Source organism: Phyllobates terribilis, unplaced genomic scaffold (genome assembly GCF_046119375.1).
Source record: "Phyllobates terribilis strain yellow unplaced genomic scaffold, ASM4611937v1 Scaffold_12__6_contigs__length_324123572, whole genome shotgun sequence".
Taxonomy (NCBI): domain Eukaryota; kingdom Metazoa; phylum Chordata; class Amphibia; order Anura; family Dendrobatidae; genus Phyllobates; species Phyllobates terribilis.
In genome coordinates this window covers 78,908,974-78,922,640 of record NW_027362772.1, presented here as the reverse complement: position 1 = coordinate 78,922,640, position 13,667 = coordinate 78,908,974, and the positions used below count along the sequence as shown (strand labels likewise).

The 13,667-nt window shown below is 48.6% G+C and overlaps 1 protein-coding gene across 1 annotated transcript; it reads left to right on the top strand.

Annotated features, from left to right (window-relative positions):
* Positions 1 to 8,314: 8,314 nt before the first annotated feature.
* On the top strand, positions 8,315 to 12,800 carry LOC141172145 (uncharacterized). Its single transcript, XM_073656015.1, has 3 exons — positions 8,315 to 8,591; positions 9,898 to 10,991; positions 11,892 to 12,800. The coding sequence occupies exons 2-3, from the start codon at positions 9,909 to 9,911 to the stop codon at positions 12,117 to 12,119; spliced, it is 1,311 nt and encodes a 436-aa protein (XP_073512116.1). The 5' UTR covers positions 8,315 to 8,591; positions 9,898 to 9,908; the 3' UTR covers positions 12,120 to 12,800.
* Positions 12,801 to 13,667: the final 867 nt, after the last annotated feature.

The following is a 13,667-nucleotide window of genomic DNA, read 5'->3' as shown; positions in this document are numbered from 1 at the left end:
CAATGGTGTCCTTTCCGTTGTTCTCTCCTTGTATTCTTACCCAAACAGTTTCCACAGAACTCCCAGTCTCTGAAGCTTCAATCTCTGTGCAGATATACGCTTTTCTAACATACAATGCAACACCTCCTCCTCGTTTATCAAGTCTGTTTCTTGCAAATAAGTTGTATCCTTTTAGCCTTTTATTCCAATCATGTGTATCGTCCCACCAAGTTTCAGTGATTCCAATGACATCATATTCCTTTTCCTGCATTAGTAGTTCCAATTCTCCTTGTTTGTTGCCCATGCTTTGTGCATTTGTATAAAAACATTTTAGTTTGTGATTGGTTTCTCTTCCTCCCATATTTTTATTATTTAAATTGTTTTGTCTTTGTTCTTCTTTTCCACTTCCAGTAGCAGAGATCTCAATAGTATTTGTCAGCTGTATGGCTTTTTCTGGCCTTTTGCTTCCCTTCCCACATTGTTCTAGTTTAAAGCTCTTCTGATGAGTGTAGCAAGGTGACTTCCAAATACATGTTTTCCAGTCTTCGTAAGGTGCACCCCATCTCTAGCAAGTAGTCCATCGTATAGGTAATTCATTCCGTGATCCAGAAATCCAAATCCTTGTTGACGGCACCATCGACATAGCCAGTTGTTCACCTGTAGAATCTTATTCCACCTCATTGTTCCATGGCCATCCACTGGGAGGATGGATGAGAAGACCACCTGCGCTCCCAATTCTTTCACTTTCTTGCCTAAGGCTGAGTTCACACGATGCGTTTTTCATGCGTTTCCGCGGCGTTTTTGCAGTTGCGTAAACGCCGCAGAAACGCATGAAAAACGCATGGTAGAAGGGCAGCAATGTTCCCCAATGGAAATCCGCATGTGCTGTGCCCATGATGCGGATTTTTCCGCAGCGTAAACGCTGCGGTCAAAAATCCGCAGCATGTCAATTAATTTTGCGGAAACGCTGCTCTTTTGCCGCCATTGACTTGCATTAGACCGCATGGAATCCGCATCACTGTATATGTTGATGCGCTTTTCATGCGGTCTAATGTGCGGATGGTACCCGGGTGTGGAGGAGAGGACTCTCATCCAGACCCAGGTACCATTAAAAAAAAAAGAATAAAATAAAAAATATATATATTCTCACCTTCTGACGGCCCGCGCTGCGTCCTGCCAGCTTCCCGCGCACTTCGCGGGCGAATGTAGGACCTTCGCTGACGTCAGAGTCATGTGACGGGTCACGTGACGCTGACGTCGGAAGGTCCTACAGTCTTCACTGTCGGCAGCCGGGACCGATGAAGCAGGACACCGGGGGCCATCAGATGGTAACGTATAGATTTATTTTTTATTTTTTGACATCACACACTATATAAATCCATGCCGGCTGCATGGATTTATATAGTGTGAAGTTGACAAGCACTTTCCAAGTGATGCTAAAATCGCTTGGGAAGCGCTTGTCAACCCGCATGCGGAAATGAAAGTGAAGACCGCTTCATTTCCGCATGTCCCTGGCAGGAAACTGCATGTACAATCCGCATGCGTTTTTTCCTGCCAGAGAGATGCAGAAACGCTCAGGAAAAAATCCTGAGCATTTCTGCATCGTGTGCACATACCCTAAGTCTTCAAAGTCACTGCAGATGGTTTCCAGGTCCTTTCTTGCGGTGTCATTTGTCCCCACATGTATTAGCAGGAATGGGTAGTGATCTGTAGGTCAGAAGAGTCTTGATATCCTGTCAGACACATCTTTAATTTTTGCTCCTGGAAGACAGCACATTTCTCTTGAGGTTATGTCTGGTCTGCAGATAGCGGCCTCTGTTCCTCTTAACAGGGAATCCCCCATGACCACACCACTCTCCGTTTTTTCTTCACAACATTCTTCTTTCTCCATCCAGGAGGATTCTGAGGGCTTACAAGGTTATTCATTGCTGGCAAAGTCTTATTTTGCTGTATTTCTTCATGGTTCTCCTGCGTGAGAGCCTGGTACTGGTTCCTGAGCAGTATGGGTGCTGACTGCCTCTCGATCCTCCTGCTTCTCTGGGTCACATGCTTCCATTCCTCTGTTTCGTCAGGTGCAGTTCGAATTTCTTCTCTTTCTGAATCATGAAGAGATAATTCTGCTCTGTCTAAGAACTCTTCACCTTCCTTAATGATTTTCAAGGTAGTTAACCTCTCTTCTAGATTTTGCAACTTTTCCTCCAACAGGGACACAAGCTTGCATTTCTGGCATGTGAAGTTTGGCTTTTCCACTGGCAAGTCTGTGAACATGTAGCAGGATATGCAGCTCACCAAATGGCTCCTGGACTCTTCCATGTTCTTACTGTTAATGTTCTGAAAACAGTGAAAAAAGATTAAAAAAAAAGCTTCAAAATGCGCGCGTCGGTAGGCGCGCGGTTTATCGATGTCCTCTTTTCAGCTCCAACAGCCAAAATCCAGTGTTCTTTGAGCTCGCGGAGACTCTTCACTTACCCCAAAATGCAGTGGGAATATGCAAATTATCTCCTCAGGACTCCTCCCCTGGTTTTATGGGGTCTGTCTCCCTGTGTTATGGGGGCTCTGTGTCTCTGTTATGGGGTCTCTGTCTCCCTCTGTTATGGGGGCTCTGTGTCTCTGTCTTATGGGGGCTCTGTGTCTCTCTGTCTTATGTGGTCTCTGTCTCCCTGTGTTATGAGGTCTCGGTGTCTGTGTTATGGGGGCTCTGTGTCTTTGTGTTATGGGGGCTCTCTCTCTGTCTTATGTGGTCTCTGTGTTATGGGGGCTCTGTGTCTCTCTGTCTTATGTGGTCTCTGTCTCCCTGTGTTATGAGGTCTCGGTGTCTCTGTGTTATGGGGGCTCTGTCTCTCTGTCTTATGTGGTCTCGGTCTTATGGCGGCTCTGTGTCTCTCTGTCTTATGTGGTCTCTGTCTCCCTGTGTTATGAGGTCTCGGTGTCTCTGTGTTATGGGGGCTTTGTGTTATAGGGTCTCTGTCTCCCTGTGTTATGGGGGCTCTGTCTCCCTGTGTTATGGGGTTTCTGTGTTATGGGGGCTCTGTGTCTCTGTGTTATGGCGGTTCTGAGTCTTTATGTTATGGGGGCTATGTGTCTCTGTGTTATGGGGGCTCTGTCTCCCTGTGTTATGAGGTCTCGGTGTCTCTGTGTTATGGGGGCTTTGTGTCTTTGCGTTATGGGGTCTCTGTCTCCCTGTGTTATGGGGGCTCTGTGTCTCTGTGTTATGGGGGCTGTGTCTCTGTCTTAAGGGGGCTCTGTGTCTCTGTGTTATGGGGTCTGTCTCCCTGTGTTATGGGGGCTCTGTGTCTCTCTGTCTTATGAGGGCTCTGTGTCTCTGTGTTATGGGGTCTCGGTGTATCTGTGTTATGGGTGCTCTGTGTCTCTCCGTTATGGGGGCTCTGTCTCACTGTTATGAGGGCTCTGTGTCTCTTTGTTATGGAGGCTCTGTGTCTCTGCCTTATGGGGGCTCTGTCTCTGTGTTATGGGGGCTGTGTCTCTGTTATGGGGGCTCTGTGTCTCTGTCTTAAGGGGGCTCTGTCTCTTTTATGGGAGCGGTGTCTCTGTGTTATGGGGGCTCTGTGTCTCTGTGTTATGGGGCTCTGTGTTATGGGGGCTTTGTCTGTGTTATGGGGGCTTTGTGTCTCTCTGTTATGGGGGCTCTGTCTGTGTTATGGGGCTCTGTGTCTCTGCTATGCGGGCTCTGTGTCTCTGTGTTATGGGGGCTGTCTCTTTGTGTTATGGGGGCTCTGTGTCCCTGTGTTATGGGGGCTCTGTGTCTGTGTTATGGGGGCTCTGTGTTTCTCAGTTATGGAGCTCTATGTCTCTGTGTTATGGGGGCCTCAGTCTCTCTGTGTTACGGGGGCTCTGTGTCTCTGTGTTATGGGGGCTCTGTGTCTCTGTGTTACGGGGGTTCTGTGTCTCTGTGTTATGGGTGCTCTGTGTTATGGGGGCTCTGTGTCATGGGGTCTCTGTCTCCCTTTGTTATGGGGGCTCTGTGTCTCTTTGTGCTATGGGGGCTCTGTGTCTGTGCTATGGGGGCTCTGTGTCTCTGTGTTATGGGGTCTGTCTCCCTGTGTTATGGGAGCTCTGTGTCTCTGTTATGGGGTCTCTGTCTCCCTGTGTTATGGGGACTCCGTGTCTCTGTCTTATGGTGACTCTGTGTCTCTCTGTCTTATGTGGTCTCCATCTCCCTGTGTTATGAGGTCTCGGTGTCTCTGTGTTATGGGGGCTCTGTGTCTTTGTGTTATGGGGGCTCTGTCTCTCTGTGTTATGGGGTCTCGGTGTCCCTGTGTTATGGGGGCTCTGTGTCTGTGTTATGGGGGCTCTGTGTTTCTCAGTTATGGAGCTCTATGTCTCTGTGTTATGGGGGCCTCAGTCTGTGTTACGGGGGCTCTGTGTCTCTGTGTTATGGGGGCTCTGTGTCTCTGTGTTACGGGGGTTCTGTGCCTCTGTGTTATGGGTGCTCTGTGTTATGGGGGCTCTGTGTCATGGAGTCTCTGTCTCCCTGTGTTATGGGGACTCTGTGTCTCTGTCTTATGGCGACTCTGTGTCTCTCTGTCTTATGTGGTTTCCATCTCCCTGTGTTATGAGGTCTCGGTGTCTCTGTGTTATGGGGGCTCTGTGTCTTTGTGTTATGGGGGCTCTGTCTCTCTGTGTTATGGGGGCTCTGTGTTTTTGTGTTATGGGGGCTCTACCTCTCTGTGTTATGGGGGCTGTCTCCCTGTGTTATGGGGTCTCTGTGTTATGGGGGCACTGTGTCTCTGTGTTATAGGGGCTCTGTGTCTCTTTGTGCTATGGGGGCTCTGTGTCTCTGTGTTATGGGGTCTGTCTCCCTGTGTTATGTGGGCTCTGTGTCTCTGTTATGGGTTTTCTGTCTCCCTGTGTTATGGGGGCTCTGTGTCTCTGTCTTATGGGGGCTCTGTGTCTCTCTGTCTTATGTGGTCTCTGTCTCCCTGTGTTATGGGGGCTCTCTCTCTCTCTGTCTTATGTGGTCTCTGTGCTATGGGGTCTCTGTCTCCCTGTGTTATGAGGTCTTGGTGTCTCTGTGTTATGGGGGCTCTGTCTCTGTTATGGGGGCTCTGTATTATGGGGGCTCTGTGTCTCTCTGTTATGGGGGCTCTGTGTCTCTCTGTCTTATGAGGTCTCGGTGTCTCTGTTATGGGGGCTCTGTGTCTTTGTGTTATGGGTGCTCTGTCCTCTCTGTTATGGGGGCTCTCTCTGTCTTATGTGGTCTCTGTGTTATGGGGTCTCTGTCTCCCTGTGTTATGGGGTCTCGGTGTCTCTGTGTTATGGGGGCTCTGTGTCTGTTATGAGGGCTCTGTATTATGAGGGCTCTGTGTCTCTCTGTTATGGGGTTCTGTCTCACTGTTATGAGGGCTCTGTGTCTCTTTGTTATGGGGGCTCTGTGTCTCTGTCTTATGGGGGCTGTGTGTCTGTTATGGGGGCTCTGTGTCTGTCTTAAGGGTGCTCTGTCTCTCTTTTATGGGAGCTGTGTCTCTGTGTTATGGGGCTCTGTGTTATGGGGGCTTTGTCTGTGTTATGGGGGCTCTGTCTGTGTTATGGGGGCTCTGTGTCTCTGTTACGCGGGCTCTGTGTTATGGGGGCTCTGTCTCTTTGTGTTATGGGGGCTCTGTGTCCCTGTGTTATGGGGGCTCTGTGTCTGTGTTATGGGGGCTCTGTGTTTCTCAGTTATGGAGCTCTGTGTCTCTGCGTTATGGGGGCTCTGTGTCTGTGTTATGGGGGCTCAGTCTCTCTGTGTTATGGGGTCTCGGTGTCTCTGTGTTATGGGGCTCTGTGTCTGTGTTATAGGGGCTCTGTGTCTCTGTGTTATGGGTGCTCTGTGTCTGTCTTTTGGGGGCTCTGTGTCATGGGGTCTCCGTCTCCCTGTGCTATGGGGGCTGTGTCTCTCTGTCTTATGGGGGCTCTGTGTTATGGGGACTCTGTGTCGCTCTGTCTTATGGGGGCTCTGTCTCTCTGTGTTATGGGGGCTCTGTGTCTCCCTGTGTTATGGGAGCTCTGTGTATGTGCTATGGGGGCTCTGTGTCTGTGTTATGGGGGCTCTGTGTCTTTCTGTGTTATGGGGCCTGTCTCCCTGTGTTATGGGGGCTCTGTCTCCCTGTGTTATGGGGTCTCTGTGTTATGGGGGCTCTGTTTCTCTTTGTGCTATGGGGGCTCTGTGTCTGTGCTATGGGGGCTCTGTCTCTCTGTCTTATGTGGTCTGTATCTCCCTGTGTTATGAGGTCTCGGTGTCTCTGTGTTATAGGGGCTCTGTGTCTTTGTGTTATGGGGGCTCTGTCTGTGTTATGGGAGCTGTGTCTCTGTGTTATGGGGGCTCTGTGTCTCTGTTATTTGGGCTCTGTTATGGGGGCTTTGTCTGTGTTATGGGGGCTCTGTTTGTCTTATGGGGGCTCTGTGTCTCTGTTATGCGGGCTCTGTGTTATGAGGGCTCTGTCTCTTTCTGTTATGGGGGCTCTGTCTCTGTGTTATGGGAGCTCTGTGTCTGTGTTATGGGGGCTCTGTGTTTCTCAGTTATGGAGCTCTGTGTCTCTGTGTTATGGGGGCTCTGTCTCTCTGTGTTATGGGGGCTCTGTGTCTCTGTGTTATGGGGGCTCTGTCTCTCTGTGTTATGGGGCTCTGTGTCTCTGTGTTATGGGTGCTCTGTGTCTCTGTCTTATGGTGGCTCTGTGTCATGGGGTCTCTGTCCCCCGGTGTTATGGGGGCTCTGTGTCTCTCTGCTTATTGGGGCTCTGTCTCTCTGTGTTATGGGGGCTCTTTGTCTCTGTGTTATGGGAGCTCTGTGTATGTGTCATGGGGTCTCTGTCTCCCTATGTTATGGGGTCTCTGTGTTATGGGGGCTCTGTGTCTCTCTGTGTTATAGGGCCTGTCTTCCTGTGTTATGGGGGCTTTGTCTCCCTGTGTTATGGGGTCTCTGTCTCCCTGTGTTATGGGGTCTCTGTGTCTCTTTGTGCTATGGGGGCTCTGTGTCTCTGTGTTATGGGGTCTGTGTCTCTGTCTTATGGGGGCTCTGTGTCTCTCTGTCTTATGTGGTCTCTGTCTCCCTGTGTTGAGGTCTCGGTGTCTCTGTGTTATGGGGGCTCTGTCTCTCTGTCTTATGTGGTCTCTGTGTTATGGGGTCTCTGTCTCCCTGTGTTATGAGGTCTCGGTGTCTCTATGTTATGGGGGCTTTGTGTCTTTGTGTTATGGGGTCTCTGTCTTCCTGTGTTATGGGATCTCTGTGTTATGGGGGCTCTGTGTCTGTGCTATGGGGGCTGTTTCTCTGTGTTATGGGGTCTGTCTCCCTGTGTTATGGGGGCTCTGTCTCTCTGTCTTATGTGGTCTCTGTTTCCCTGTGTTATGGGGGCTCTGTCTCTCTGTCTTATGTGGTCTCTGTCTCCTTGTGTTATGGGGGCTCTGTTTCTCTGTGTTATGGGTGCTCTCTCTCTCTGTCTTATGTGGTCTCTGTGTTACAGGGTCTCTGTCTCCTTGTGTTATGAGGTTTCGGGGTCTTTGTGTTATGGGGGCTCTGTCTCCCTGTGCTATGGGGGCTCTGTGTCTGTGTTATGGGGTCTGTCTCCCTGTGTTATGGGGGCTCTGTGTTTCTGTTATGGGGTCTGTCTCCCTGTTGTGGGGGCTCTGTGTCTCTGTGTTATGGGGTCTCTGTCTCCCTGTGTTATGGGGGCTCTGTGTTATGGGGTCTGTCTCCCTGTTTTATGGGGGCTGTGTTATGGGGGCTCTGTGTCATGAGGGCTCTGTGTCCCTGTGTTATGAGGGCTCTGTGTCCCTGTGTTATGGGGGCTGTGTCTCTGTGTTATGGGGGCTCTGTGTCTGTGTTATGGGGGCTGTGTCTCTGTGTTATGGGGGCTCTGTGTCTGTGTTATGGGGGCTCTTTGTCTCTGTGTTATGGGGGCTCTGTGTCCCTGTGTTATGGGGGCTCTCTGTTATGGGGGCTCTGTCTTTTGTTATCTCTGTGTTATGGGTTCTCTATGTTATGGGGGGAGACACGGGCTATAATAGCTGCTCTCCACACGTCACACATGGAGGGTTTTCCTCCTCACTGTGACTGATACCAGTCGTTGCACGACCGTAAAGCGACACCTCGGCTTTCCCGACGTTATTTCCTCGTCTCTTTCCCCTGGATATCACACAGTTTCCAGTATTTCCCATCATTTCTGGACTCTCCTGACGTCACCGTTACTATATTTAGCACGTGATGTTTCCGGCTCCGCCCCGTCCCCTTGGTAACACGCTCTCTCCCCACATTATTGAACTACGAGCCGTACGTCACGTAATTTTCCGACGGCCACGCCTTCTGCTCTCTCATTGGTCCGTTCAGAATCCTATATAAACCACTCTCCGGAGCGCTTTCGCCATTTTACTCTACCTACAAATACAACGATAACAGATCCCAATGACTAGGTATGGCCGGTACCGATAGCTGTTCTCCGCACACAAGTCGCCGTCTCTCCCCAATGTGCTGTGTCCTGACCAAGAGACAAGTCGGAAGAGCTGAAGTGCGACCCGCCGCCTCCCTCAGCCTCCACCGGAATATCCAGGAGCCGCCCGCCCAGGAGACCGTAGCTAACTTCTGCTGGAGCGCCGTGGTCACAGGCTGATAGCGCCCCCTGGTATGTATGCGAGGTATTGCTGCTACTTCTAGTACTGACTGGATATGACTTTTTACGTTTCTGGGGTTGATCCAAATGTATCTATGTAGTAAATGTTTACTGTCCTCTCTATGGGGCTGATGTGAGTTCATTCATTGTCAGGGATTGGGGGGGAGTGGTGTTGCTTATATCCTTTTAAATGGGTCCCGAATAAGTTACCCCCTTCTCCATGACGACCCCACTGCCGAGACCTGCACTGATTTTTCAGACTATGGCCCCTTGATACCTGGCAGTGCCCACACTTCATTGCTGCTCCATTTATTCCCTATGGGGCTGCTGTGCTTGGCTTTTTTTTCCCAGTAGCCCCCTTAGAGAATGACTGCAGTATGATCAACCTTATGGGGCTCCTGTGGATTGAAGATAACTTGTTCCTACTGGAGACCCCCTGATGAAGCTGTTTCATAGCGAAACTTCACCCAGATCTGGGTGATGTGACTGACCGCTCCCCTCTGTACAACAGAAGTGAATGGGATGTCTGGTGACTTCTCAGGGTTGATGAGGTCCCATGTGACTGACACATGCAGCACGGGTGTAGTCCAGGTTGTATTGTGCAATAGTTGTGATAACTTGAACAATGCACCACAGCACACATGATTGCTGAGCTGGTATTTCCTCTGACCCAGCACTAATGTTCAATCACTCACAACCCATTAGACTGGCATTTTCTGGATTACAGGCAATCTCTTGAGTGCAGTTTATCTAAAGAAATATCCTTGCTCGTATTGATGAGTCTCCACTGCTATTCCCAGTCTGATGTCATGTCGCAGCTCTGCCTGTATAAGGAGTGCCCTGCTCAGATCAGTGATTGGCTGCAGCGCTGTTGATGTGATGTCAATGCTGCAGAGACTTGCCAGTGGTCTCAGGTAGGGTGAGTGAAGTAGTTTGTGTTTAGATTGAGTTTCTAAAAGGAGACAACCCCTTTAAACTGAAGGACGAGAATCAGCTATTTCTGATCTGGGGATTACACTGTACTGGTTGTCTCAACCCACTCCTCCAAAAAGTGACGTGTGGGATATTGGTTGTGACCATTGTGAAGTCCTAAGTACAACGCTAAATTATATTTAAAGGCTTTTGTCTTGTGGGATTGGAGTTGAACCACCAAATCGATGGGGTCCAATCCTTGAAACCCCCCCCCCCATGACTGTTTCATGAATTGAGCAGTAGTACGTGTGCCATTAAGCATGTGGGGTTGTCGTGTGTCCTACCGATCTATTCATTGATTATGACCCTTTTCTAATTCTACAGTCTAACGTGCCTATTTTTTTAGTATTTTACAGAATGGGACTGGACCATCTCAACTTTTGCGTATACTGGAAAAACTGGACTTCTCCAACCTGCTGGCATAGAGGCACCTCTTCCCAGTTTGACGTTCTGAAAGATCATCTGCAGTTGCCGGTTGTCCTCACTGACTTTGGCACAGACGTGGTTATAGTCACAATGGCCGCCAGGATCTTACAGACCATTATTTCTTTGGGCAAGAACTTCCTGCAGAAACGTACCTTGTATTGGACGATGCTACCTCGTATCTTCATGAGCAAGGCCTTGCGTGCCGTCGTGGTGGTGTGCTGGAGTGTTCTGGACGTTCTGTTACCACTACTGAGCGTGTACCTTTACAAGAGGAGGGTGGTCATGTCTAAGAGTGAGCAGCCAATGAATATGGTCACTATAAAGTGTCACTGGGAAGGTCAGATGGAGCCAGAGAAAATGATGGATGGGGAGATATGCAGTCTAACGATGGAGACTGTAGGAGATATCACTAAGATGGAAGTGGACAGTGGATGTGAGGAGATGCTAAAGCAAGAGGTTCTTCTAACATCTTGTACCAACCCAATCATCATGTCCATGATCTGTGTGCCAACGGAGGAGATGGACTCCTCTGAGGAGTCTGAAGTGGACAGTGTTAAAGCTTTAGACTTCTCCCAAGAAGAGGTGTCTATGGACAGTGGTATGCAGGAGTCCTGGACTCCAGGGTCCCAGTGTGATGAGGTCCTCGGAGAGGGAAGTGATTGGTCTGATGAGGACTCTTGGGATGAAGAGAGTAATTCATCCCATGAAGACAACGACGACTTGTGGGCATCCTTCTGTCGCACTGATGATCCGTATAATCCGCTTTCTTTTGCCATGCCCACAAAAGGTCCCAAGCAGCCAAAGAAGGTCTCCATCGAAAGTCGCAAAACGCAGCAGATTTTGGATGCTACGGAATGTTGTGATGTCAAAATGGAATGTGGGACTGTTACCGAAAAGCCAAAACTGAAGAATAAGTTGTATAAGAAGCCAGTGCTGTCTGGATACAGGTCTACTCACAAGTGCACGCTGCCCAAGGAGAAGGCCACAGACAAAGCCGACCACTGCACCAAGAAAGTAAGTGATAAGATACAGTATGAGTGTGATACAGTTGGAGAGTCTTGCTTTGCCTTTTTTACACATTTATTAGCCAAATTTGAGCATCTTTGTGGGGGAGTGGGTGATTCATTAAGAATGAGGGGTATTTAAGCACCTTAATGTGTACCCAAGCTGGCCACCGATGGTTTCATTGGGCAGGAATGGTAGTCCTCTCATGACCCTATAAAGAGGCTGGGCAGGCTGTGTAGCCATGTGACTACAAGCTCTCCCACCCAAGTAAATCTGAGCCTACAAGTATTCCTCACCTCTGGCGGCAACTTATTGCCATCAGATGAAAGGATCAGGTACTAAAATTCAACATGGCTGGAACTTCTCTTCCCATCCCACCCTTGAGGTCCCCCATACACACCAGAAAATAGAAGGTGGGCTTTACAGTAAATTGTGTACATCCAAATGAGTGACAAACCCTTGAGCTTGAGTAAGGAGACCCTCTTTGCTTGCAGGAAAGATGGTAGCCAAAAATATACTATATTCAGAGTCCCTTGGGGCCTTTGCCGTGAGATAATTAGGGTAAGTCTGGGAGGAAATTCTTAATTTCTACCTGGGGACTTTTCTTGGTCAACACTGAGATCTAACATTTCATGTCGTTGCATAAGGTCTCCTGTGAGGCGTGATGCCATCTCCTGAAACAATCAGGTGATCTATGGGAGAAGAACGCTCTCACAGGAAGTCAGGGATTAGACAGTCACTGTGACTGTCAGTGACAGCCACGTGACTGCCATGTCATCTGACGTAGCTCATTATCTCATGGTGTGGCCTTTCCTCCCTGGGGAGTCACAGACTTGCTATGTATAGACTCACCGATATAATTAAGCTTTATTGTACAAGTTGTCTTATATTTAACCCTGTCTATTTCAGGTGCGCTTCTCATCCAAAGTCACAGTCCACCCCATCGTTACCTGGAGCTTTGCTCACAGAATGGCCCGGAAAGGACCATGGGAAATGTACGCCCGAGACCGCAGCCGCTTCCAGAGACGGATCGCCGAGACGGAGGCCGCCATTGGCTTCTGTCTGGACCCTCATCACAGAGAGAACATCTGGGCTGGATTATATGCTAATACCACGTATCCAGTTGCGGACATGTAGACTCTTGTGCCTGATTTTGGGTTTTCTATTCTTTTGCACTCACTTGTAGTAATCTTATACTTTGCACTGGGTCCAGGTGGGAAGTTTAGTTCTGACAGTATTATTTGAAAGACTTTTATTTCAGTAGTTTTTAAAGTTTTTTTACTTTACATATGTGCCAAAATGTTCCCAATTACTGATTCATATCCTAATACAATGCAAAAAAAAAAACCCGACTATTACTAGCCAAGTAGCTCAGGGAGCGGCCTTGTCTGCATCTACCTCACCCTACCCGGAGTTACATGGGCGTTGCTGTAATGTGCACTGAACTTTCATAAAAAAAGTGCCTTAATCTTGGGATCGTTGGCTACTCCAAGCAGATGAAGATTTGCACTAATACTCCAATTCCTGGGATCAGTAGTACATCTCAGACTGTCCACTCCAAGTTTCCAAAGAAGTTGTCCTGCACCAAAGTTTGCAATTTTTCTACTCCCCAAAAACTAAACCATTCCCTCCCCCAATGTATAATCTCTAATCTATTTGTATAAGCCCCATGTAGCAATGATTGTTTGCAGTGCCCCCTAGTGGGGATATTTATGATTAGTTGCGCCCCTTTGGTTAGGAAGGTTTGCACCGTTTTATTTAACTTGTTGATTATTTTAAGTGTTAAATATTCTTTTATAAATAAATATTATTTCTTTATCTTGTTGCCGATTTTATGGTGATTTATTATGGTCTGTCCTTTGGGAGATCAAGGCAATTTCTGACTTTCTTCTCCACTCTGATATGGTTTGTCAGGGTTTTTATGCTTTCAAAAAGTCATGTCTATTACTAGTTAAAGGCTTATACACCACAGATGGCCGTCGGGGTTGGTGCTGCAGTTCCTGAGTGTCGGGCTGAGACATCCAATCCGGCGTTTAGCGCTATATATGGTGCTTCCTCAGGGGCTTGGTGATTGCAGCACTGAGCTCCTGAGGAAGAGGGATGAGGTGCGGTACATTGTCAACCTGGGATATACCGGCCTGTCACGTGGGAATGACTGGGTGCAGGCTCTAACTGCTTAGTGATGGCCTGGGTGCAGGGTAAGTGGTGCAGAGATCGAGTAAGGTTTCTCTGCAGGAACTGTGCTGTTAAAGGGAGTCTCCAAAAAGATCACCTAAACCACTTACACAGGTATATAAGGTCATTGCCCCTATAAATGTCTGGTTTAGTTTGCATAAAAGTAATATGCAGATGCGGCTTTGGTGCACCCTCTACACGACTAAGGGCTTGGTATACTACTTGAAGGGGTGTAATGGTGTACAATTAAAGCGAGTACTGAATTGGTGGCTCTGCAAAGTGTAACTGCGGCTCCTGTCTGCAGCATTCAGTGGCCCCGAGGCCAGCGCCCTGCCCCAGGCGATTCATATAGGTCAGATTGGCTGCATGTCTGCTAATGGTTCATGAATATCAGGCAGGCTACTGGGGCAGAAGAGACCAATGAAAAATTATATAAACTAATCTGTTCCCAGTCCAAAACTGAAACGACAGGCGCATGTTAGTATAAGTGCAATATGTAGGTGTATGTTC